This window comes from Trichoderma gamsii (genome assembly GCF_001481775.2).
Source record: "Trichoderma gamsii strain T6085 chromosome Unknown Scaffold_10.2, whole genome shotgun sequence".
Taxonomy (NCBI): domain Eukaryota; kingdom Fungi; phylum Ascomycota; class Sordariomycetes; order Hypocreales; family Hypocreaceae; genus Trichoderma; species Trichoderma gamsii.
The window spans coordinates 633,889-659,183 of NW_020171347.1; the positions used below are offsets into that span (position 1 = coordinate 633,889).

Genomic DNA, 25,295 nt, shown 5'->3' on the forward strand with positions numbered 1-25,295 from the left:
AATCTCCACTGCATGACCCCCATTTATTGGAACGATTCCAAATGAAACGCCTTCTTTCGTAGGTGAATCTATAGCTTGATATTAGTGCGAGCGAATTGCAGAAAAGTTATCAAAACAGGTCTTCCATCGCTGATTGAGACCTCTACGTGTCTTGACTTGACAGGGAGTCGTTACCACTTACACATTTGCACCACAGTCACCATGGAAGCACCGGACTGGTGGCGTGACGCAGTCGTCTACCAGATTTATCCTGTGTCGTTCAAAGATACTACCGGGAATGGGAAAGGAGACCTCAACGGCATCACCTCCAAGTTGCCGTATCTAAAAGATCTTGGCGTGGAGGTGGTATGGCTCTCTCCGGTATATGCATCGCCCATGGTGGACATGGGATACGACATCTCCAACTATCGAGAAATACATCCAGATTTTGGAACTATGGAAGACTGGGAGCGCATGACCAAAGAAGCTCATCGCATAGGGCTGAAAGTGGTTATGGATCTGGTTGTCAACCATACCTCAGATCAACACGAGTGGTTCCAGGACGCTAAAGATGGAGGCTCGAAGAAAGATTGGTATATCTGGCGAGGGAAGAATAAAGAGGGAAAGGAACCTAACAACTGGGGCGCCATTTTTGGTGGCTCATGCTGGGAGTGGAACGACAAACTAAAAGAGTACTATTTACACGTTTTTGACGTGTCGCAGCCTGACCTCAACTGGGAGAATCCGGCAGTTCGAGATGCAGTATGGGATGTGATGCGATTCTGGCTGGACAAGGGCTGCGATGGATTTAGAATGGATGTCATCAACTGCATCTCAAAGACACCAGGTTTTCCAGACGCGCCAGTTGCCGATCCTCAAAGCATGTATCAGTACGGACTGATACATCGCTTTAACGGGCCAAAAGTGGCAGACTACCTGCTTGAGATGCATGACAAAGTCTTGCAATATTACCCCAATGCCTTTACAGTTGGTGAAGCCCCAGGAGTCAAGAGTGCAGAGCAGGCGCTTCCGTTGGTTCAAAATGGTGTTCCGCTTCAGGTATGTTCTCTTATCTCTCATTGTTAGATACCAACGAATATGCATTAATAAGTCCATGTAGATGTTATTTCACTTTGAACACATGTATATCGACCACCAACCGGGCAAAACGTGCTTCAACTACAAGCCATGGAAGCTTACGGAACTAAAGGATGTTCTCGGCAAATTTATGGAGTTTAATGAAGCCAACGGCGGGTGGGACAGCCTCTACTTGGAGAATCATGACCAACCACGAATTATTAGTCGATGGGCAAATGACGGCAAATATCGTGACGCATCGGCCAAGATGCTAGCAATCTTCCATGCTACTGGTAGAGGTACCCTATTTATATACCAAGGGCAAGAAATCGGCATGGCCAACCCAGCGGCCTGGACCTTCGACGAGCTTCGGGACCTGGAAGAGATTCAATATTATAAGGCTATTGAAGCCAGTAATGGGGATACCAAAGACGCGCTGAAGCAGATTCAGCGGATTGGACGAGATAACTCTCGGACCCCAATGCAATGGAGCGCAGATACCAATGCAGGCTTCACTTCCGGTACACCATGGATAAAAGTTAACCAAGATTACGAAGAATGGAACGTCGAGGCCGAACAAGCAAGTTCCGATATCAGCGTGTTAAAGTTCTGGAAATCTTTACTTACGATCAGAAAAGACCATAATGGTTTGGTGCGGGGAGCATTCCAGATGATAGACTATGAGAATCAGAGCGTCTATGCCTATACTAGAAGAAATGCCACCGAGCAATACCTAGTGGTGTGTTCGTTTTCTGAAGAGGAGGTGAAATGGGTGTGTCCTGTCAATCGTGGCAATCTGTTGCTTGGGAATTATCCGTCGCAGGAGATTGAGGAAGATGATACGTTGACGCTGAGGCCCTATGAGGGGCGGCTCTATTATCTACCAGCAATGCAACATTTATAGTCTAGCTTTGGAGTATGTTGAATAAGCAGTCTTGGGAGCAGCCATTGAAGTACCAAATATTGCTAGTCTTGGCTAGATGTTCGTTGACGATGACCCGAAGAGGTAAATTTGCACGGGTCGTGTTAGGATATGCTATTGGGATAACGGACTGTTTATAGTATGTCACGGAATAGTAGTACATACAATATGTTTTGTTTCCCTTCTTTATTATACTAAGTTGTTCACGCAATTGCCTCTATTTTAATTCTGTGCTGTGGTTTAAATAAATAAGACGCTAATAGTTTGTATAAAAACCCTTTAATTCTTAACCTGCTAGTTGGTATCTCTAGTGAGTAGTTCTTAGCTAACTATCGAAACCTAGAATAGTCATAATTATGCAGCCTAGCTGTGGAATCCATTGGTCCCAAAGCGAAGTGCATGCTCCTCAGACACAACAAATATCGCGGTCTTGAGAAGTTGCACAATGGCTTTGATCTCATCCTCTTTCACAATGTATGGTGGCGCTAGAATAACCAGTTCCACATCAATCTTTCCCGTCTTACCCAAATTTCCAAGAATATTTAAGCCCAGCTCTGCTGCGACTTCGACAATACGATTGGAGAAATTGTGCTCTGCGAGGAACGGGGTCTTGGTGTTAGGATCTCGCATAAACTCGACAGCCCAAAACAGTCCTCTGCCACGAATGTCTCCTACATGAGCGAGATGGCCAATCTCCTCGTTCAACTCCGTTTCGAGGAAGTCGCCCATTCGTACCACTTGTTCAAGAATATTCTCTCGCTTAATGATTTTCTGCACAGCAAGGGCAGCAGCGCAGGCTGTTGGGTGAGCTTGGAAGGTATGGCCATGAGCGAGGACCATGGTTCCTCTAGCTAAGCCGTCGAATACTTTTCGATTCAACAATACTCCAGACAGAGGCACGAAGCCTCCACCTAAAGCCTTGCCGATCATCTGAATGTCTGGTCCGCTGATGCCTTCCTGTTCCCAAGCATGCATAGTTCCCGTCTTTCCCATGCCGCACATGATCTATTCGATGTTAGAGTCATCTGTAACTGATAATTGTAGGGATACAAACCTCATCAAGTATTAGTAGAGCTCCGTATTTATCACAGATCTCGCGTACGGCTTTGAAATACCCAGGCACCGGAGGGACGCATCCGAGAGTCGTCCCACTGACCGTCTCAGCCACGAATGCGGCCACCGTGTCGGGCCCTAGGCGCAAGAACTCGTCTTCTAGCTGTAATTTCAACCTTTCGACATACTGTTCGTTCGACTCAGATAATCCCTTTGCCCTATAGCTGTAGCATGGATCAACGAAGCTGACGTTATTCGAGATCCAGGGCTGATAATAGGCGCGACGAGATTCATGGCCAGAGACACTCAGTGCGCCTAATGTATTTCCGTGGTAGCTTTGCTTCCTTGCAATGAAGTTGGTTCTTTTAGGCTGCCCGACTTCACAAAAGTATTGAGTTGCCAGTTTTAACGCTGCGTCTGTAGCTTCACTGCCAGAGTTGACAAAGATAGCCTTTACCAAACCGCCAGGCGCATCCTTCAAGATTTCAGTGGCAAGAGATTCAGCAGCCTCGCAGGTGTGTCTACTCCCGGAATAGACATAGGCAATCTTGTCTAGCTGTTCAATGATAGCTTGTGTGACTTCAGGCTGATGATGCCCCAAGACTGAAACGGAAGGACCAGCAGAAGCATCGTATACAATCTTTCCAGACTCTAGAGTAAACGAGATGCCAGAGCCGGATACAATCTTTTGCGGCTCATACGCTAATGCGCGATGAAGTACATGTGATTTTGCAACAGATGGATTGAGCGGCATGTTGGAGATGAGGAGTGAGGAAAAAGGTACCAGCTCAAATTGTGTAAGTGAATGATGATGAAGGGGCTTAGACAGCTGCACTCTTATTCTCTCCGCGATCATGTTTACTTTAAGTTCCCTTCAAGTTCTCTTACAGGCCCTTTTACTCTGTTCGTATTACAATCACTTACCCACGATTTCCCTTTCCAGTTGCATCGCATCGCACATCTCATATAGGCTAGAGTCAGCATAATATTTTGGCCTGACTAGCCTGGAACCGTAGACTATTTGTAGCTAGTGGCGCCGAGCGCTTATGGCGCACGACTCAGTAGCGCCTTGATATGAATCTTGGAGAACCGAAGACGGAGTGGAACAAAAGATCAATGTAGAGGATTATGAAAGATAAGACTTGTTGTCGAGCTAGCTGCCTACGAGAGGCGCTTGACCCCAACTATTAGCTTTAGTTCTATCCGGAGGCAAGTCTGGGGAAGAAGTATGCGAGGGGTGTTGTAAACCTTCATTTTGACTCGATAAGCAATGCGCGATTGACATTAAGAATGGAAGGCCGGCGTACATAAAGTTGCGTTCATCTTCTCTATGAATATCTTCATGATATCTCTGCGACAACAGAAACTATAACTGCAATCCTTATTGTTCAATTTATCTTCAATTGTATCGACCTAAAGAGCATGGTCTCGAATCCTCCATCATGGGAGAAGAAATTCACGTTGCTCAATCCGAAAAAGTCAACCACGATGTAGACTTGAATGATGTGGCCATAGCCAAGCAAGCTCAAGATGCTCGTGCGATTGAACACAATCTGACTCTCAAAGAGGTCTTCCGTCATTACCACCGTGCCATTGGATGGTCCTTTCTCTTCAGCTTAGGAGTTATCATGGCCGGTTTTGACCCTCAATTGATTGGCACGTTGATAGCGATCCCAAGATTCCAGCACGACTTTGGCGTTGAGCTTGCTGATGGATCGTTTGTTGTTCAAGCAAAGTGGCAGTCAGCGTTCAATCTTGGCGTCCCCGTTGGACAAGTGCTTGGGTCCTTCGGTGTTGGATGGCCCTTGGAGAAATTTGGGCGTCGATGGACTCTTGCAGTTTGCTGCTGCATTACCCTCATTACCATTGCACTACAAACTTCTGCTCAAAACAGACCTCAGATTCTCATTGCCGAGCTCATCAACGGCGTGGTTCTCGGTGCCTACCCAGTCATTGCGCCCACGTACATCTCAGAAGTCACTCCTGTGGTGTTTCGCGGTATTGCAGCAGCGTTTGTCAACTTGTCATTTGTCATTGGCCAACTTGTGGCCAGTGGTGTTTTAGCTGGCTGCCAAACCCGCGACGATCGATGGGCGTACGATATACCTTTTGCAACTCAGCTCATCTTCCCCATTATCATTCTGGCCCTGCTACCGTTTTGTCCGGAGAGCCCATGGTGGTTGGTCCGTAGAGGCGAACTACAGAAAGCCGAGCGATCACTCAAGCGTCTTACAAGCGAATCCGTCGATACGAGCATATTACTTGCACACATACAGCTTACCACATCTATTGAAGAAGCAGAGACCGATACTGCCCGCTTCATTGACTGCTTCAAAAAGACGGATCTTCGGCGAACAATCATCTGCATCATGGTTTATGCCATCCAGCCACTAGTTGCCAACTTTCTGGTCATCGGATACGCCGTTTACTTCTTCGAACTCGCGGGCCTCGCGGCCAATGACTCTTTTGATCTTGGCGTAGGGCTGCTTGGCGTTGGATTTGTGGGCACAATCCTTTCCTGGTTTCTCCTCAGTCGATTTGGTCGCCGTACAATCTATAACCAAGGCTTTAGCATTCTTGCTATTATCGTTCTTTTGGTGGGCGTCCTTGACGTTGTTCCTGGATACGGCACAACGAACCATAGTGTCGTCTGGGCCCAGTGTTCTATGATGGTCATCTACAATTTCTTTTACGACTTGACAATCGGCCCACTCTGTTTCGTCTACTTGTCAGAGGTTTCGTCTGCGAAATTGCGTGACAAAACCATCGCTATTGCAACTACAATCAACGCGCTGATTAATGTTGCTTGTGCTGTGGGCATTCCTTACGCCATTAATCCGGATCAGGGCAACCTGCGTGGCAAACTTGCTTTTGTATTCTTAGGCGCATCGTTACCATGCCTCGTCTGGTGCTTTCTCGCACTGCCTGAAACTAAAGGTCGGACGTTCGAGGAATTGGACATCATGTTTCAGAGGAAAGTTCCAACTAGGAAATTTGCCACTTACAAGTTCTCAGAGCATATGGAGGAGGATTAGGATAGTGCAGCTAGGCATTAATGGTTACAAAGCCTCTTAACAAGTCGATTATCTTCAAGCTACTATTATGTACCGCTAATTGCCAAACTAATAAATTTGATTCGAGCAGAATGAACTAAAATAATGACTTCGCTCAATACCATTCCGTTTTGCCAAGCCTTTACAAGTATTGCCAGCATCGTATCCCATTAATTTCCACCTATATCGATAAGTTGATCCAGTATGTTCACGACTCAAGATAACGCCAACTCCCAATGCCTCCGCTGAATGATATCAAGCCAATCCAACTCGTAGCCTGTAATCGGTCCAGTAATGCTAGTATGCTGTAACCATAACTCTTCCAGGACCGACAGTGCCGACGCAGCATTTTGGAAATGTCGATATGTTGCGATATGATGCAGCCTCTCGCGTACAAAACTCATCGTTGACTTACATCGAGTCTCTCCTCCAGCCATAAAGAGAGGGAAGAGTGATGTGCATTCTGGTAAGCAGCCCAGCGGCATTTGTTCCAGATGAAATATGATGGAAGTGACTTCGCTCGCCATCTTGTTTTCAAGCTCAGAGCCATTTACCGAGAATCGGCGTCGCATCATGCGGTACAGATGTATGAGAGCCGCGCTTCTATATGCCTCTGCAAGGCTGGTTAGGCATTGATTGTCTGACTCAGGGCATTTCCAATCCTTAAGCTCAGACTCAATCTTATATGCTTGAGGAAAGAAGTCTTCTGTCGAGGAAACCGGTGATTCGTAGGTGCTATGAGGAGACGAAGACATAGAATCAGAATCACTTGAGGGTGTCGATGCTTCTAAAGAGCGGATAATGTCGCCATTCAGAGAGCTAATCCTGGAAATCAGGACTAAAGGCTCAGATGCCAGCCCAACATAGGAGTCGACTTCATTCATTGGTTGTGGGATCCAATATCGGCCGGGTATTAGAGGCTCGCGATCCAATGTTACGCTCATCAGGATATCATGATATGCGAAGTTTCGCAAAAGCCAGCGAATCTCATATGCTGGACTTCTACGGCACCCATCCGAGGTTGGTGAGAGCCAGTTATGCCTTATAATATGCGCTGCGCCCACCAAATGGTTGCGCCACTCTGCAGTGTCGCCCAAAACAGCCGACATAGAGCAGAAGACAAGGCAACAGGCGAGCGAGACTTCTGGAGATTCACTATTTAGTAAGCTCGCTGTAAAGGACTGAAGAGCGGTAGATCTATGCTCAAGAGCTTTGATCCGGTAAGTATCGTCGCAAAGAGACAGATGCGATGATGACCATGCGATCAACATGTCAAGCAGCGCTTTCTCTTCGATTGCCATGGGTAACAGCACTGCTTGACGTTATTCACTGCATAGCATTGATGAAGGTAAGTACAGGAGACAGTGACAGCGTACCAGAGAGGAATCCGTTATTCTCCAGATTGGTAGTTAGCATAGTGTTGAATGTCTGGACGTAGTATCTGAGCGCTAACTTGCGATCCAGTGATCGACGAGCCAGCTCAGGCGCGTCACTTTGAAGAAATTGAATAGGAGCGGGTGCAATTGGAATCGTCAGAGGCACAGAGGGATGATTTGGCATTCGAAGCCGTAGAGACACCGAATCTGATGAAGGAGAGGCGTCATCTGCAATCTGGCGGGGACCCTGCCAGTGACAAACCAGGTTGAGACGAGCACAATGACCACAAACATTGCGAACTCCATCGCACCGCTTCTTTCTATACGTTTCCCCCCTCTATGTCAGAAGTTAAGCATCAACCCGTAGTCTGGGGGGGACTGTACCTTCGGCGGCATGTTAAGCATCCTGTTCTGTTGCGCCTTCGCGGGATGTACTCTTCAGGCTGGCTCTGGGTGGCCAAAGTATCTGGCTTAGGACTTTGTAGATACTGAGCCATGAGAGGTGATGCCTTAGAATGCCTGATCTCCCCACGATTTGTAGAATCTGAATCCATCTGTCAATTTGGGGGGTTCCGATCGGAAGGTTAGTCTGCTTTACTCCGTAATGCTTATCGCCTTAGTCGGAACCCCGCATAGTTAGAGCGACGTTAACGCGGAGTAGGCTAGACGAACTGACTCAAGGCTAATAGTGTAAGGCAATTACCGGAGGGCATTGATAACCAGTGTTTTCCGAGAGATTCCCGATAATGATTAGAGATTGGCCTGGGAGTTACTGAGAGTAAACAGAATACAGTTGGCTTTGGAACAACCCCCACATCCAAAAATACATAGTCAATCTACGCAAATGGTAACGATTCACATAACAGCTTTATTGGCTAAGATAAACTAACGAGTGCGGATGTAGCTGAGCTAATAGATTTTAATGCCATTTCAGCACTTGGGTGATTGACATAAAAATCTGCAAAATCTCTGAATTAAAGAGAGTGGGCTGCAATGAGGGGGGCCAGGAAGATAATTTCCACATAAGCCACCGGAATAACATATGGAATTCCTTATCTGGTCAACGATTGATTTCTCCCAGAAGCCTTCCTTCTAAAACATCAGGTATGAAATCAGATGTCTTGGAGGATATTGTGAACATGGAGGGTGTCGGCGTAGTTCTTCAGGTGGATGATCTTGCCGTTGTTATCGAATTGGAAAGTCATCACTGATTCGTGGTTGAAAGGCTTGCCTAATTACTAATCAGCACTTTGAGCCCTTGGTTAATACTCATGGAGAAACGGACCTGTGATGGTCGTTGCAGTAGCCTTAATCACAGCGGCAGCCCAGTCACTCTCTGGGCCACCTCCAATCACTTGTAAGACTTGACAGTCGTGAGGCTTGGAGTAATCGATAACGTTGGGAATATCAGAAAGGCCACCATCAACTATCTCTCCCTTGATAGTTTCAGCACCTTTCAATTGAGTAGCGTGCGGGAACTCATGGCCGTTGATGTGAAATTCAACGTTGTCGTGGAAGTGATTAGTTATATGTCCGGGCTGCTGAAGCTTTCCCGAGTTCCCTGCCTTTTCAGCAATATCCTGGGCGATATGAACCTCGAGAAGGTTTCGAATCTCTTGAGCGCTGGGAGCCATTGAAAGTATAGCTAATTTGCTTTAGAAATTATTTAAAGGGAGGATGTTGTAGTTTGAGTGTATGATTGCTGATGGAGAGTGAAAAAGAAAGGGAGCGTACTTCAGAGACGCGGCATGCCCATTATATAAGTTGCAATTCACTCAGACATATGTTACGTCAACAACTTTGTAAAATGCACCTTGTCATGGTTTGTACACTTGAATTCCTAATAAAAAAAGTCTATGACCTGTCATAAGCTATCACAAGACAAAACTGAATCACAAGATACCATTGATAAGAACAACAGCAAATCAAATGATAAATTCTAACTTAGTTCAAGATGAAGTGTACATTAGAGCTCTTATTTTCTGTTATTTGTTGTTATTACACTACACTAGAACGGGATACGCTTTATTGTATGTGTCGTAATATTTTGAAAATGCGGAGCCTATATCGGGTTTAGTATCATGCAATTTGATCTACAAGTGTCAACAAATCGATATCAAGACGTCTGTTATTATACTTATTTGAGGGGTATTACTTTTAAAACGGAGACACGACATGTTCACTCCGCTCTGGGTATTTTATTTCAACCTAAAGAAAGCACTGATCACGCATTAATTGTTTTCAGCTGTGATAATGCAGTTGTTCTTTTCCCCATCCAGATAAAGCCGCTTCTTCCGGCAACCTTAGGCTTGCTCTTGGCAGCTTCCTTTCTTTACGGATATGATTCATGCAGTGGTGGTAGTGTTTACCCCTCTCACTAATCACTAGTATGTCTTCATGTTTGTCCTTTCAGCTATGGTGCTATTTCTACTTCTTACCTTATTAGTCTATGAAGGAGCTGTTTGCCTGGCTCATGACGAGCTGAAAGATGGACCAGGAATTTAATTTCGAGTCTGCCTTGCCATGGAGGTGGTTTAGGGCGAGCAATGGGGCTGGCCACAATGCCGCAGATGCCGTAACTAATGTGAGGCTCTCGTAATCATTCGCGGCTTTGGGTCTCTGAACTGAAAGGCAGAAACTTGAATGGGAGGGCTACTCATAATGGAGCATGCATATGCATAGGTGCCTACATGCATACTCCACACCGACATTAGCCTGGCATGACTTCTATCGCTACACATCTTGATATCCAATCTCACACCCTTTGGGTGTATACTGTTTGTAAGCTATTGCAAGTCTGGAAAGTCATACCAGACAAAGCCTATACATTTGTTAGTCAAAGATTACATGGTGTTTCCAGATGAGAAGTGGCAACATCCTCACTGTTGAGCATGTCTATGTATGCGCTGCATAATTGAAGCAAGCATTACGACAGAAATTGAGAGGTTTGCTGTATTATAGGTCAAATAAAAGACGAAACAATTAATCAGCAAAATGCGATAAGATGGGCATCATATATGTATTGGCGCTGACCGTCTCGACGTTACATTTCAAAGAACAGAGTTGATCACCTTTCCTGCCACATAACTCTCAAGCGTCTCCTTGATACTTAGTTGTAGATTTTCCAAGCATGTGCCTCCATACCATGCAACATGTGGTGAGAGTGTCAAGTTGCTAGGACAATCTCGAATGAGCTGGCAGCCCTCCTTAGTCGCTGGCTCATTTACAAAGACATCTGTGGCAGCAGCGTATATCCATTTTTCTTTCAATGCCCTGAGGAGCGCTGCCTCGTTCATGACACCTCCGCGTGCCACGTTAACTACAATGCTATCTGGTCTCATAGCCCGAAGCTCGGGTTCTGAAATCATGTTACTCGATTCTTCGTCGAGCGGACACGCGAGTAACAGCACTGTACAAGTTTTCACTACCTCTTCGAACGGCACCCTTCCGGGCCTTACTTTACTAGCCGCTGTGGACTTTCTCTCAGCGATCAATACCAGCATCCCTAGTGCCTTTCCTATAGCCTCCGTATATTTTCCTAAGTCTCAATTAGTAAATGAATGTCGCTCACATTTGCAATCTTTTGCTCGTAGTACTTACCTATGGCCCCATAACCGACAATTCCCAATATCTCATGCCTCATAACTCGTGGTAGCTGCGGGTACAAGTGGAACACATTCTTTTCTCGAGGCCAGGCCTCAGCCTCGAGTGTAACGCGGTGCAAGTCAACAACCTGGCGCTTGGCAGCCATATATAAGGCAAAGGCATGCTCAGCAACAGACTCAGCGTTGGCACCGGGTGCATTGCATATCGTGATGCCGCGAGCCCGGCATGCTTTCTTATCAGCAATGTCGGTGCCAGTAGTCATGAAGGCGACCAGCTCCAGGCGGAAGCAAGCGGCAACAATGCAGGCCGAGATGGGCACACGCGATGTGATTATGATGGTGGCATCGCGAACGCGCTCGATAGTTTGATCTTCACCAATAGTATTATGATACTCGACGTACTCGTGCGTGAAGTCGAATTTAGGGACCGGGCACGTATAGGCGTCTAGACAAACGACTTTATGAAGCTCATCACTTCGACGAGGTGAGAGCGAGCCCATGGTTGCTGCCGCCCTCAAAAGTGTCAAATATTCTCAGAGAGAGAATGTTAGACACAGAGCCCGCCTGGTGGCAGTATAGAGTGGTAGGCTGGCTAGTGGTTTATACCCGTCAAATTGATAATCGCCCACTGCAAGTACCAATCTGAGTGAGAAGGGGATTCGCAAATCTTGATCAGAACAGATATAGTTCACACATCTACTCGCCAGAATTTACGTTAAGATGAGATGAAAACCCATTTGATATGTCGGTCGAAAGGGTTGTTAAGATATTCCTACACAGCTACATTATAACCACGCCCGGAGTGAAGTGGCATACGACAGGGCTTATAGCGTGGGGGTATGTAGTCGTGCCTACATGTACTTCGGGATATGATAAGTTAGATTTTCCGCCGTCGAATTCTTGGCGAAGGAATAAGCCACCATCCCGCGCGCCATCCTTGTTGTGCCGCTATATATTCAGCCAGCCACTTAGTAGCTGAATCAACGTTAAAGCAACCCTCAAAGAATTACTAGTAGCAAGCTGAGTAGGCGTTTTGACCCCGCTATCGCTGTCAGCCCTTCATTTGGGCTCTGATTCAACTGCCACTGTCAGCCAACGGCCCGTCCCCGTGTGGAGTTGGAGGTGTGGAGCGAGCCATTTATAAATCTTATTGTCTACATGTATGTTCACCTCCATGCCGATATAGGTAATATTAAGCTATATATGTGGATATTACTGTATGTAGATAATTCTCAATCTGTTGACGTTGGCATAATGCAACTAATTGGGAAAAAGAAATACTCAATTGCTTCGTGTTATACCATAATTTGACTTTTTTTACTTCTCCATTGTATATAGGCCCATTGACTGTGTAAATTACTCACAACTGGTGGTAATTATAGTCTAGAAAGAGAATCAGTTGCGTCAATAAACCAAAAATATTTGGTTAGCGTCAGCAGCTTCTTAGTACACCACCTCTTGTAGCAGCTTGTGATAATCAGCCTATGGCAGATACACCGAAGTCCTTCGACAATACAGATAAAGTTGACACTATATTAACTAGCAACATACAGCCTTCAAAAACTATTTGAAGAGTTACTATCTCAACAATACAATGCAACATTAAAACACGTAACAGTACTGCATAACGAAAATCTGAACTGGAGCAGAAATATCTGGAATCATCAAGCTAGACACAGCTTACTCACACCAAGTATCTATTTCAATTGATCCAACATTACATCCCGCGATAACATGGATGTCGAGCATCAAAACCAGACAGCTACACCACCCTTGATGTTTGGTGATGCTGATAATCACTGTGACGACCTTTACGAGCAGGTAATGGTTCGTTATGAGTTGACTCGAGATAAGATCGAGACTCTTCTGCCATGCACATCCTTCCAACTTGATGTTATGGATTGTGCTGCTACTAACGGGAAACGCGCCATTGGCCATGTCATTTACGAGATCCCAAGAAGCGTTGATACCCAGCGGCTGGCCGCAGCCTGGAAGGAGGTTGTTCGCCAGACGCCGGCCTTAAGGACATGCATATACACATCAAAAGCCGGAGATTCTTTCCAGGTTGTGCTAGCAGAGAGCTTCATTTCGTGGATGCATTCTACATACATGGATACGCAAGAGGCTATTATACAAGATGAAACAGCTATTGCTATGATGGGGCCGCGCTGCAATCGATACGTCGTTGTCGATGACCTTGAAAAAAGCCAAAGACTGCTCATCTGGACATTTAACTATGCTCTACTTGATAGTAGCTTACAACAACGAGTCCTTCAACGGGTTCTCACGGCCTACGAGGGCGGGAAAATCCAATACTCCAACTGGCTTGAAACGTCAGTGAGCCTTCAAGCTGGGAACTCGGAACGCGCGGCTCGGTTCTGGCAACAACATTTTGATAGCTTGGATGCCTCTGTATTTCCTCCTCTGCCTTCTCATCTGGCGATGCCAAATCCCAATTCATTTGCAGAGCACCGTATCTCATATTTGGGCCCAGCTCAACAAAAGTGGCCCGCCACTATCGTCTGCCGAGCCGCGCTTGCGGCTCTCCTATCTCGTTTCGCGCACTCTTCAGAGGCACTTTTTGGTGTTGTGATGAAGCGGTCTCACAAACCTGAAGAGCAAGTCGAGGGCCTGACACAAACAGTAGTACCCATACGCGTGCATTGCGCTCTTAACCAATCTGCACTGGAAGTCATAGAGGCAATCACTGCCCACGACCATGCAATGCACGAGTTTGGACAGGCTGGTCTCCGCAGCATCCGCTGCATTGGTGATAATGAGTCTGCCGCCTGTGACTTCCAGACGGTCCTTCTGGTCACTGATAGTGATGCTCCGCAACCACCTAGTTGCGAGATTCTTCAAATCATAGAAGAATCGAATAAGTTTGGGCCCTGCGCCAATCGTGCCCTTCTACTCAGCTGCCAGATGGCTAGTGACTCGGCGTTGCTGGTGGCACATTACGACCAGAGTGTGATTGATGCTCCTCAAATGAATCGTTTCTTGAGGCAGTTAGGATCCTTCATTCAGCAATTTCAACAGAGTGTGGAACATTATCCTCTAGTGAGACACCTGGATGCCGTAACGGAAGAGGACCAGGCAGAGATCGCGGCCTGGAACTCTGAACGCTTACAGACACAAGATGCCTTGATCCACGATGTGATATTCAAGAGGACTGCCAACGCCACAGATAGTACAGCAGTTTCTGCGTGGGATGGAGAGTGGACTTACTCTGAGCTCGACAGTGTATCATCGCGTCTCGCCGCATACATCCAATCTCTCGACCTAGGCCAAGCACAGGCAATCTTGCCACTCTGCTTTGAGAAGTCAAAATGGATCATAGCTAGCATACTTGCTGTACTTAAAGCTGGTCGGGCCTTTACACTCATCGACCCATGCGATCCGCCGGCAAGGATGGTCCAGGTCTGTCGACAAACTGGCGCAAAAGTCGCTCTCACCTCCGGACTTCACAGCAGAACTTTAAGCACTGCCATTGACCGCTGTATTGTGATCAACGAGGATCTTCTTCAATCACTGTCCCGCAATGAAGATCAGCTGAAACCAACGGTGAAGCCGCAAGACTTGGCCTATTGCATTTTTACGTCTGGAAGCACAGGGGAACCAAAAGGCATAATGATTGAACATTGTGGATTTGTGTCCTGCGCTATTAAATTTGGCCCCGCGTTGGGAATCAATCCCCATACCCGCGCTCTTCAATTCGCGTCGTACGCGTTTGGTGCGTGCCTAGTGGAAATCGTGACGGTTCTGATGCATGGCGGCTGCGTCTGTATTCCTTCCGATGACGATCGAATGAATAATGTCCCAGATTTCATCAGAAGAAGCAATATCAACTGGGTTATACTGACTCCTTCGTATATTGGCACGCTTCAACCTGAAAACGTCTCCGGGCTGCAAACACTGGTGTTGGTTGGGGAACCGATATCCGCATCTATCAGAGATATCTGGGCCCCTCGAGTTCAGCTCTTGCACGCTTACGGCCAGAGTGAGAGCTCAACTATATGCAGCGTTACAAGAGTCACTCCATTCACCCTTGAGCCGAACAATATTGGTCGCGCCGTGGGCGCTCGATCTTGGATCGTTGATCCAAATGATACCACTAAGCTTGCTCCAATTGGTTGCGTTGGCGAGCTGGTAATTGAAAGTCCAGGAATAGCGCGCGAGTATATCCTTGCTCTACCGCCGGATGAGTCGCCTTTCTTCGTGACGACTCCAGCCTGGTATCCTTCTGGGCAACTCTCTGGTGCCTTCAAATTCTACAGAACCGGAGATCTCGTCCGCTATAGATCTGACGGCACTGTTGTCTGTCTTGGACGCAAAGATTCGCAGGTTAAAATTCGAGGGCAACGTGTGGAAATCAGCGAAGTGGAAGCCCGCCTGCGACAACAGCTACCCAGTCACATCATGCCCGTGGCTGAAGCTGTCAGAACGTCGGAGCTTTCCAGTGGCAAAACTTTGATTGCATTTTTGATAGGATCGTCGTGCGACGAAGAGAACAGCGTCTTTGTTGCGCCTCTAGCAGATACTCACATCCTCGATCACAGTGCTACGAAAAAGATAAACGTGACGTTGCGGCAGGTTCTTCCCCAGTATTCAGTTCCATCTTACTATATTGGCATGAGAACTTTGCCTCGTACAGCCACTGGGAAGGCAGATAGAAAAAAACTTCGGTCTATTGCTGGCAAACAATTGAGCCAGCTGGCTCAAAATATCATCTCTCAGCCCAGAGAACAGTCTGGGCCACCGGCAACTATGACGGAGGTAAAACTCAGAGAGCTTTGGTACCGAGGCTTAAACGTCGACTTCAATCCCAAAAACGACGGAGCAAGCTTCTTTGAGCTGGGCGGAGATTCTATTGCTGCGATCAGGATGGTGAATATGGCTAGGCTCGCCGGCATATCCCTAAAAGTCTCCGACATATTCCAAAACCCTACGTTTGCCGATCTCCTAGATGTAATCGGACAAGATTCGACGCCGTATGTTTCTATTCCACGTACCACCTATGCCAAACCTGTGGAACAGTCATTTGCTCAAGGCCGCCTATGGTTCTTGGACCAGCTAGAACTCGGCGCTTCGTGGTATTTATTACCATACGCCGTTCGCATGCGTGGGCCGCTGCAAATCGACGCGCTCAGAGTTGCTCTGCTAGCCCTAGAACAGCGGCACGAAACTCTACGGACAACGTTTGAGGAACAGGACGGTGTTGGGTTTCAAGTCGTCCATGCAAGCATCTTTCAGGAGCTGAAGATGGTGGACTTGTCAGCCGGCGATCAAAACGAAAGCTATCTGCAGCTGCTACAACAAGAGCAGACGACTCCATTTGATCTCACATCCGAAGCGGGATGGAGGGTATCACTCATACAGCTTGGGGAAAACGACCATGTGCTTTCCATTGTCATGCATCATATAATCTCCGACGGCTGGTCTACTGACATTTTACGTCGCGAACTGGCCCAGTTTTATGCCGCCGCTCTCCTGGATCATGACCCTCTGTCGATGGTGAAACCCCTCCCAATCAATTATCGCGATTTTTCAGCGTGGCAAAAGCAGCAAGAGCAAGTGGCCCAACACCAAAAACAGTTGGAATACTGGACCGACCAGCTCGAGAACAGCTCTCCAGCAGAATTCCCAACTGATTTCCCCCGGCCAGCTATACTGTCCGGCAAGGCAGGCTACGTGCCTGTTACCATCGAGGGCGATCTGTATATGAATCTTCGAGAATTCTGTCGGGTGAAGCAAATGACTCCCTTTACCGTGCTACTGGCGGCATTTCGAGCCGCCCATTATCGACTTACTGGGACTGAAGACGCTGTCATTGGCACACCCATCGCTAACCGCAACCGGCGGGAGATTGAGAATATCATCGGCTTCTTCGTCAATACTCAGTGTATGCGAATTACTGTTGACGACAACGAGACATTTGAAAGCCTAGTACGACAGGTCCGGCTGACGACGACAGCAGCGTTTGAGCACCAGGATGTCCCCTTTGACCGCGTCGTTTCGGGACTACTACCTGGTTCGAGGGACTTGTCTCGGAACCCGCTGGCACAGCTTATGTTTGCAGTCCATTCTCAACAAGACTTTGGCAATTTCGAATTAGAGGGCCTCGAAGCAGAACCCCTGTTGAACCAGGTCTATACTAGATTCGATATAGAGTTTCATCTATTTCAAGAGACAAACAAATTAAAAGGCAATTTAGTTTTCGCGGCAGATCTATTCAAACTTGAGAATATCCGCAATGTAGCCAGCGTATTCTTCGAGATACTACGTCAAGGTCTCGCTAAGCCTCATACCCCAATTGCAGTTATCCCGTTTACCGATGGTATCATGCAACTACGCAGTATGGGTCTACTTGATATCGAGAAGACCGGATATCCACGCGATGCAAGCATAATTGACGTCTTCCGCACTCAAGTGAATGCTTGCCCACACTCTTTTGCCATTGTCGACTCGACATCTCGACTCACCTACGCTGAGTTAGACCATCAATCCGACCAGATCGCGATTTGGCTTCACCAGCGTCGCATGACACCTGAAACCTTGATCGGGGTGCTAGCACCGCGCTCATGCGAGACAGTTGTTGCTTTTTTCGGCATTCTGAAAGCGAATCTCGCATATCTACCACTAGACGTTAATTCTCCTGCCGCTCGCCTAAAAGCGATTCTATCTACCTTGTCCCAGCACAAGCTAGTCCTACTCGGCTCTGATGAGACTGCTCCGGAGAGTCAGCTACCTGGTCTGGAGTTTACAAGAATCAGCGACATATTGATGGAACGTCGTGATGTGAATGACATGATTCGCCATGCAGATCAAAACTCGCCGGGCCCATCAGCGACAAGCCTTGCATATGTGATCTTCACATCCGGGTCAAGTGGCGAGCCTAAAGGCGTTATGATTGAGCATCGAAGCGTTGTAAGACTTGTCAGGGATACTGTGGTAACATCCAGATTCCCGGTCACGGTAAAAGTGGCACATCTATCCAACATCGCTTTTGACGCCGCTACTTGGGAGATTTTTGCGGCGCTCCTGAATGGTGGAACACTGGTCTGTATTGATTATATGACCATTCTAGACAGAAAGGAACTCGAGGCTGTGTTCGTTCGAGAACAAGTCAGCGCGGCCCTGTTTTCACCGGCATTGCTTAAACAGTGTCTGGCCAGCATTCCTTCGACATTAACTGGGCTTAAGGTCCTTGTTATAGGTGGTGATAGGCTCGATGGCCAGGATGCAATCGCCGCACAAGCACTTGTCCGGGCTGGCATCTATAACGCGTATGGCCCGACGGAAAACGGAGTGATCAGCACTGTTTATACCATCGACAAGAGCGACTCGTTCATTAATGGGGTCCCAATTGGCAGGCCCATAAGCAACTCTGGGGCCTATATCATGGATAGTTGTCGGCAGATCGTCCCTATCGGTGTCGTGGGAGAGCTTGTTGTCACCGGGGATGGACTCGCTCGAGGATACACCGATCCAAGTCTAGATACAGGCCGTTTTGTCCAAGTCGAAATCGATGGCCGCGTCGTGAGAGCATATCGAACTGGTGATCGAGGGCGATACCGCGCAGGAGATGGCCAAATTGAATTCCTCGGGCGTATGGACCGGCAAGTCAAGATTCGAGGCCATCGCATTGAGCCAGCCGAAATAGAACGTGCCATCCTCAGTCAACACTCAGTCCGAGATGCCGTCGTAGTCATTCGGGATCATGAGAGCCAAGAGCAAGACATGGTGGGTTTTGCTGTTGTGACCCAGGAAATCGACCACACGGCCGAAAAAGAGGAAGCTGGCAGCCAAGTCGACGGATGGAAGGACTTTTTCGAAAGCAACACCTATGCCGATATTGATACCATCGGTCAATCTGCTATTGGCAATGATTTCAAGGGCTGGACGTCTATGTACGACGGAAATGAGATTGACAAGACTGAGATGCACGCGTGGCTTGACGACACCATGCACACGCTTCTTGATGGCCAGGCACCAGGCCACGTACTCGAGATTGGCACTGGTAGCGGCATGATCTTGTTCAATCTTGGCGCTGGGCTGCAAAGCTACGTAGGGCTTGAACCATCAAAGTCAGCGGCCACGTTTGTTACCAAGGTGATCAAGTCCATACCAGCTCTCGATGGAAGAGCCAAAGTACACGTCGGTTCAGCGACAGACGTAGGTCAACTGGGTGAAATCCATCCAGAATTGGTCGTACTCAACTCGGTAGTTCAGTATTTTCCCTCGTCTGAATACTTAGAACAGCTTGTGGACACTCTAGTTAGAATGCCGGGCGTCAAACGAATCTTCTTTGGTGACATACGATCGCTCGCAACAAACAAACATTTTCTCGCCGCTCGAGCGTTGCATGCATTGGGCGACAAGTCGACTAAAGTCGCTGTACGGCAAAAGATGACGGAAATGGAAGAACGTGAAGAAGAGCTGCTTGTTGACCCGGCCTTCTTTACGATGCTTGGAAAGCGACATCCCAATCACATCAGGCACGTTGAGATCCTTCCGAAGAAGATGCAGGCCTCAAACGAGCTCAGTGCATACCGGTATGCGGCAATAATACACATGCATGGCTCAGAGGAGCACTACCTGTCTATGTATCAGATCAACCTGAATGAATGGATCGACTTTCAAGAATCACGCATGAACCAACATACTCTTCTCAGCCTCTTGAAGGACTCGACAGATGCTCTGACCGTTGCTGTTGGCAATATCCCGTATAGCAAAACGATTTTAGAGCGACATCTAGTTGACTCTCTCGACGCAGAATTTGGAGAGAGTGAGGCTCAAAATCTGCGGGATGGCGCCGCCTGGATCTCAGCCGTCCGTGCTGACGCCGAAAGCTGCTCATCCCTCTCTGCGACAGATCTTGTGCGTCTTGGCCAAGAGGCCGGCTTTCGTGTTGAGGTCAGTGCAGCACGGCAATGGTCTCAAAGTGGCGCACTGGATGCTGTCTTCCACCGCTATGAGTTACGTGCCCAAAAGGGGGGGCGTGCTCTGATCCGCTTCCCGACTGATAACCAAGTTCAAAGATTGGCCAGTCTTACGAACCGGCCGCTACGGAGGCTGCAGAGTCGTCGAGTTGCATCACAGATTCGCGAGCAGCTGCAGTCACTGCTACCATCGTACATGGTCCCGTCTCACATTGTGGTGATAGACCAGATGCCTCTCAATGCCAATGGCAAGGTTGACAGAAAAGATCTTGCGCGAAGAGCTCAAGGAGTAGTTCAGAAACCACGGGAAAAGGTTCAACAGGTGCTTCCACTCAACGAAATAGAGGTCGTACTGTGTGAAGAATTTGCAGAGATATTCGGTATTCAAGTCGGCATCACAGATCACTTCTTCAAACTTGGCGGCCACTCTCTCTTGGCAACAAAACTCACTGCGCGTATCGGCCGTCGGCTGGATACCCGCGTATCTGTGAAGGACATATTTGATCAGCCTGTCATTGCTGATCTCGCAGCTACCATACGCCGGGAATTAGCGTTACACAGCTCTACAACTATATCGTCGTACAGTGGACATGGGAGGCAGATGGTATCTGCACGGATAGCCCCCCGAAATGAGATGGAAACTGTCCTATGCGAGGAATTTTCTCATGTGCTCGGCATCGACGTTGGCATTACCGATCACTTCTTTGACCTTGGCGGACATTCTCTGATGGCCACAAAGCTCGCTTCCCGTATCAGCCGCCGACTAAACACACCTGTATCTGTCAAAGATATCTTTGACCAGCCAGTCCCCGTCCATCTCGCGGCAAAGATTGAGCTTGCTCAGTCAGCGGCCTACGAAGTGGCCAACGGTGTACAGACCGCTAGCAGCACTTCATTCCAGCTACTTGCTCTGGAACATCCGCTAACATTCATCGAAAATGAAATTTTACCTCAGCTTGGGTATTCTCACTGTACAATCCAAGACATCTATCCTGCTACGCAGATGCAGCGACTCTTCCTCTTTAATCCCACAACGGGCCATCCACGAACGCCCACACCGTTTTACATAGATTTCCCGTCAGATTCTGATTGTCTACGTCTAGAGACGGCTTGTAAATCTCTTGTCGAGCATATCGATATTTTCAGGACGATATTCTTGGAAGTGGCAGATGAGCTCTATCAAATAGTCTTGAAGCATCTTGATCTGGCCATTGAGATGATTGAAACAGAAGAAAATATCAACAGCGCAACCCGTGCATTCCTGGATATGGATCTAAAACAGCCTATTCGCCTAGGACAACCGCTAATACGTGTTACCATTCTGAAGGCGCAAGCATCGCCACTAAGAGTGATACTCCGAATGTCCCATGCCTTGTATGACGGTTTGAGTTTGGAGCACATTGTACGCTCTCTTCATGTTCTATACAGCAGCGAAAATCTTCCAACCTTGCCCCAGTTTTCTCAGTATATGCAGCATATAGCCGACAGCCGCAAAGATGGTTATGATTTCTGGCGTTCTGTTCTGCATAGTTCGACGATGACTGTCATTAAAGATGTCAGCAGCATTACTCACCAACAAGTCGTATCCACTGGGACTTATCACGCATCAAAGGTCATTAGCGTCCCTCTCCAGGCTAACGCAGACAACAGTATCACACCCGCAACAGTTTTTACCACTGCCTGTGCTTTAATGCTATCAAAAGAAGCCAAGTCGAACGATGTGGTCTTTGGTCGAATTGTGTCCGGACGACAAAGCTTGCCTATAACCTGCCAAAATATTATTGGTCCTTGCACTAATGAAATACCAGTGCGCGCCTACATACAACAGGATACAGACCGGAAAATACTGCTTCGCAAGATGCAAGATCAATATCTCAGTAGCTTGCCTTTCGAGACTCTAGGGTTCGACAACATCAAGAAAAATTGCACAGACTGGCCAAAAGCAATCACAAACTATAGTTGTTGCATCGCATACCAGAATTTTGACTACCACCCTGATAGTCAAATAGATGAACAGCGAGTTCAGATAGGAGTTTTATCGCAAGAGATAGATGTCACAAAAGAAGTGCCTTTGCACGATCTAGTCATATCAGGAGAGGCTGAGCTCGACAGCCCTTACCTACATATTACTGTGGCTGCTAGCAGGCAAGTTTGTGAAGAGGGAAGGGTTACGCATATGCTCGGAGAGCTTTGCAAAGAGATCAATGCCCTATATCTGGCTTTGTGAGATCTTTAGATCACAATTACCAAGCAAGTCAAGAAAAAGCCTTACTAGCCTCATTACGAAGTGTTATTTAGACCAATAGATCAATTGAGCACACCTATATCAGCTAGAAGAGATAATGAACTCATTAGATTTGAGCCCCAAAAACCCAAACAGCCTAATCGAAGCAGGTCGGAAATGGGAGATTAAGAAAATGCAACGCTCCCGAAAAATGTGTAGAGCCTCTGTCAGAATAGAGCTATTTTCACCCGATATAATATACGGGAATTATTCATCTCCTTTTTTCTATTCTAAATGCAAGTGTGTATACCACGAGTCTAACACAATATGCTAATGAGTGCAGAGCTTCGGAGTAGATCCAAATCTAGAAGCAAAAGCAGTGGGGCATCGCGCCTTTGATCATCAGATAAGATATGCCAATGATCAAAAGTGGCTCTTAGCACGCCGAGAGCTGAAGAATGTTGCTTAATTATCTCCGAATCTAGCATTAGCACCGGATATACTTTGAGCTTATCAGATCGTATCAGGTGAGTGCCAAACTTTTCTTGATATGACGCATTACGAAGCGCCTTTTCTTCTTTATGATCGCCTTCATTTGCGAAATTATTGCTAAGAAGATATTTTTGTTTCTAGTAAATACAAACACTGTACTTCTTCGTTTATGTAGAGAGCGAGAAGACTTTTAAACGTTAAAAGTGTTGTTGAAAGTTACTGGTGAGGATAAGAAGCTTCTGTACAAAAGGCGCGCATACATCAGTACAAGTCTGTCTTCAATTACTTCCTAGGTTGTTTCAATTACCCACTGCGGATAAAAATCTCAGAGTTCCTTTTTGTTGCTATTAATTTAGATCCTGGCTTTTCTCCGAAGCCCGACACGTTGTAGACTATAAAGCCGTCCCTTGACGCTCCATGGGAACGAAACTCAGCATCCATGATACAATAGAGTGTGGGTATACCTTCCACCCAAGACCATATCGACAGTTTATAGAATATCGAGAGACAGTCGCGAATTCATTCTAATTGGTATCTGATATTTACGGACAAGCGATGGAGAAGAGCGAAATTTCTCAAAGTTCAACATCACACCAAAATGCGGCCAAAATGCCACAAAAAGACTATCCCATTATCGAGAACTTCATTGATGAGGAGAATTCGACTTCCAATACTCAAGAAAAGTCCTTCTCGGTTCTATTTTTATTCATTTGGGCCGGTCTGTTCCTTTTAGCAATCGCCGTGAGCCTAGCAGGGCAAACCATTATTTCTTACCAGCCATATGCCCTTTCCGAGTTTAATGCTCATTCTATGTTATCCGTAATTGGTACCGTCCAATATATATTGTAAGTACAAATATTGTGATTATCCTTCATCCAAAAGCTTATAGATTAGATACGCAATTGTGAAGCCGGCCTTGGCAAGAACAGCGAATATATGGGGGCTCCTTGAAGCATTCAGCATATCGATAGTAGCCATTTTGATTGGCTTTGCCATTAATGCAGCTTCGCAGAACTTGGGAAGCTTGACGGCAGGGCAAATATTCTATACAATTGGCCAGGTTGGCATACAATTCTTGCAACAATTATTGATCGCCGATATTACTACGTTGGAAAACCGTTCTATACTCGGAAGTCTAGTTTTATGCCCGACTATCTTTACCTCCTGGATTGGAGCTCCAATTGTTAGCGCAATGGTTCCTGAAAAATGGAGATGGTAAGAACTCTTCATAAATCACGTCAAACAAAGAGCGTACTGACATATGAAAGGGGATACGGCATGTGGTCCGACTCAACAACTCAATTGCTTGGTGACAAATAGAGTGGCTAATACATAGAACAGGGCAATCATATTTCCGGCTGTATCAATGCCACTATTAATTTCACTTTGGCTACACTCACAACGGAGTAAGAAAACCGAGAAAAACGTTGTGAGCAGCGAAATAAAAAGTGTTTCTGCGTTATGGTCACGCCTCGATGTCATTGGACATATACTCCTTACAGCCAGCTTAACACTTGTTCTGCTACCAATGACACTCTCTACATACCCTTTCCAGTCATGGACTTCGCCCGCCAAGCTATCAATGATTATCATCGGAGGATGTTGCTTTGTCGCTTTCACGGTTTATGAGATTTACGTCTCATCTCATCCAATCGTTTCATTCAAATTGGCAAAGGATCGGACTGTTGCAGCTGGTTGCATCATACAATTCGTACTCTACTTGAGTTACTATATCTGGGCGCCCTATTTCTTCTCATTTATAGTCATTGTTAACAATCAGTCAGCGAAAGCGGCAACAAATATCACTGCCTCTCAAGCAGTCGCGACAGCTGTCATCGGATTGCTTGCGGCTTTCATCATCAAGGTAACAGGCGTTTACAGATGGGCTATTCTGCTGGGAATGATATTGAAGTTGATTGGCGCGGGGCTGATGCTCAGATACTCTAATATGAGTGCAAGCATCGTTCAGATAATATTTGGGCAGTTGATATCGGGGGCCGGGACAGGGATGATCTCCATTATTGCACAAACGGCTGTTCAAGCGGTAACACAGCCTGAAGGTATGAAGCCCCTCTTAAGTTCATGCTCAGAACACATTAATAACTAATTGGCAAACCTTTTGATGCAGATGTGGCTTCAGTAACAACCTTGTACGAAGTTTTCGGGGCTATTGGAGGAGCTATTGGCAACGCTTTATCCGGTATCATCTGGACCGCTCTCCTCCTCCCACGACTACGCATTAACCTTCCGGCTGCAGCGCAGTCGGCGGCTACTGAGATAAAGAATTCCTTCGTAGTGGCCTCATCATATTCTCCCGGAAGTCCGGAAAGGATCGCTATTGATAAGAGTTACACTGAAGTTATGCACGTCCTTCTCATTCTAGCGTTGGCAGTATTGTCGGTGCCGTTCTTCGCAATGTTTGCGATGAAGGATGTGAATCTAAAGAAGAACGGATAAATCTGATAGCATATTGAGTGATGCCATGGGCTTTCAATGATAATTTGCTGATAAAGACTTAGAATTAGCCTGCAATCTACTGTTCTAATATTTAGCTACCTGAACATTGTTCTTA

At 46.8% G+C, this 25,295-nt stretch overlaps 8 protein-coding genes across 8 annotated transcripts; 4 read left to right on the top strand and 4 right to left on the bottom strand.

Annotated features, from left to right (window-relative positions):
• Positions 1–201: 201 nt before the first annotated feature.
• Positions 202–1,960, top strand: TGAM01_v203819 (trehalose-6-phosphate hydrolase; the record flags this gene model as incomplete). The annotated part of the gene is made up of 2 exons (XM_018803875.1): positions 202–1,038; positions 1,100–1,960. The coding sequence occupies 2 exons, from the start codon at positions 202–204 to the stop codon at positions 1,958–1,960; spliced, it is 1,698 nt and encodes a 565-aa protein (XP_018662926.1).
• A 381-nt stretch (positions 1,961–2,341) lies between these two features.
• Positions 2,342–3,785, bottom strand: TGAM01_v203820 (hypothetical protein; the record flags this gene model as incomplete). Its single annotated transcript, XM_018803874.1, has 2 exons — positions 2,342–2,983; positions 3,033–3,785. 2 exons carry the CDS (start codon positions 3,783–3,785, stop codon positions 2,342–2,344), a joined length of 1,395 nt encoding a protein of 464 aa, XP_018662925.1.
• A 688-nt stretch (positions 3,786–4,473) lies between these two features.
• TGAM01_v203821 (sugar porter family MFS transporter) lies at positions 4,474–6,066 on the top strand (the record flags this gene model as incomplete). Its single annotated transcript, XM_018803873.1, has 1 exon — positions 4,474–6,066. One exon carries the CDS (start codon positions 4,474–4,476, stop codon positions 6,064–6,066), a length of 1,593 nt encoding a protein of 530 aa, XP_018662924.1.
• Positions 6,067–6,299: 233 nt separating this feature from the next.
• Positions 6,300–7,865, bottom strand: TGAM01_v203822 (hypothetical protein; the record flags this gene model as incomplete). Its single annotated transcript, XM_024549291.1, has 4 exons — positions 6,300–6,361; positions 6,500–7,396; positions 7,461–7,797; positions 7,845–7,865. The coding sequence occupies 4 exons, from the start codon at positions 7,863–7,865 to the stop codon at positions 6,300–6,302; spliced, it is 1,317 nt and encodes a 438-aa protein (XP_024405996.1).
• A 707-nt stretch (positions 7,866–8,572) lies between these two features.
• TGAM01_v203823 (hypothetical protein) lies at positions 8,573–9,094 on the bottom strand (the record flags this gene model as incomplete). Its single annotated transcript, XM_018803871.1, has 2 exons — positions 8,573–8,691; positions 8,746–9,094. The coding sequence occupies 2 exons, from the start codon at positions 9,092–9,094 to the stop codon at positions 8,573–8,575; spliced, it is 468 nt and encodes a 155-aa protein (XP_018662922.1).
• A 1,416-nt stretch (positions 9,095–10,510) lies between these two features.
• On the bottom strand, positions 10,511–11,565 carry TGAM01_v203824 (glycerate dehydrogenase; the record flags this gene model as incomplete). The annotated part of the gene is made up of 2 exons (XM_024549292.1): positions 10,511–10,998; positions 11,061–11,565. The coding sequence occupies 2 exons, from the start codon at positions 11,563–11,565 to the stop codon at positions 10,511–10,513; spliced, it is 993 nt and encodes a 330-aa protein (XP_024405997.1).
• Positions 11,566–12,799: 1,234 nt separating this feature from the next.
• Positions 12,800–22,234, top strand: TGAM01_v203825 (enniatin synthase; the record flags this gene model as incomplete). Its single annotated transcript, XM_018803869.2, has 1 exon — positions 12,800–22,234. The coding sequence occupies one exon, from the start codon at positions 12,800–12,802 to the stop codon at positions 22,232–22,234; it is 9,435 nt and encodes a 3,144-aa protein (XP_018662920.2).
• Positions 22,235–24,731: 2,497 nt separating this feature from the next.
• Positions 24,732–25,180, top strand: TGAM01_v203826 (hypothetical protein; the record flags this gene model as incomplete). Its single annotated transcript, XM_018803868.1, has 2 exons — positions 24,732–24,783; positions 24,852–25,180. 2 exons carry the CDS (start codon positions 24,732–24,734, stop codon positions 25,178–25,180), a joined length of 381 nt encoding a protein of 126 aa, XP_018662919.1.
• Between the last annotated feature and the right edge of the window lie 115 nt (positions 25,181–25,295).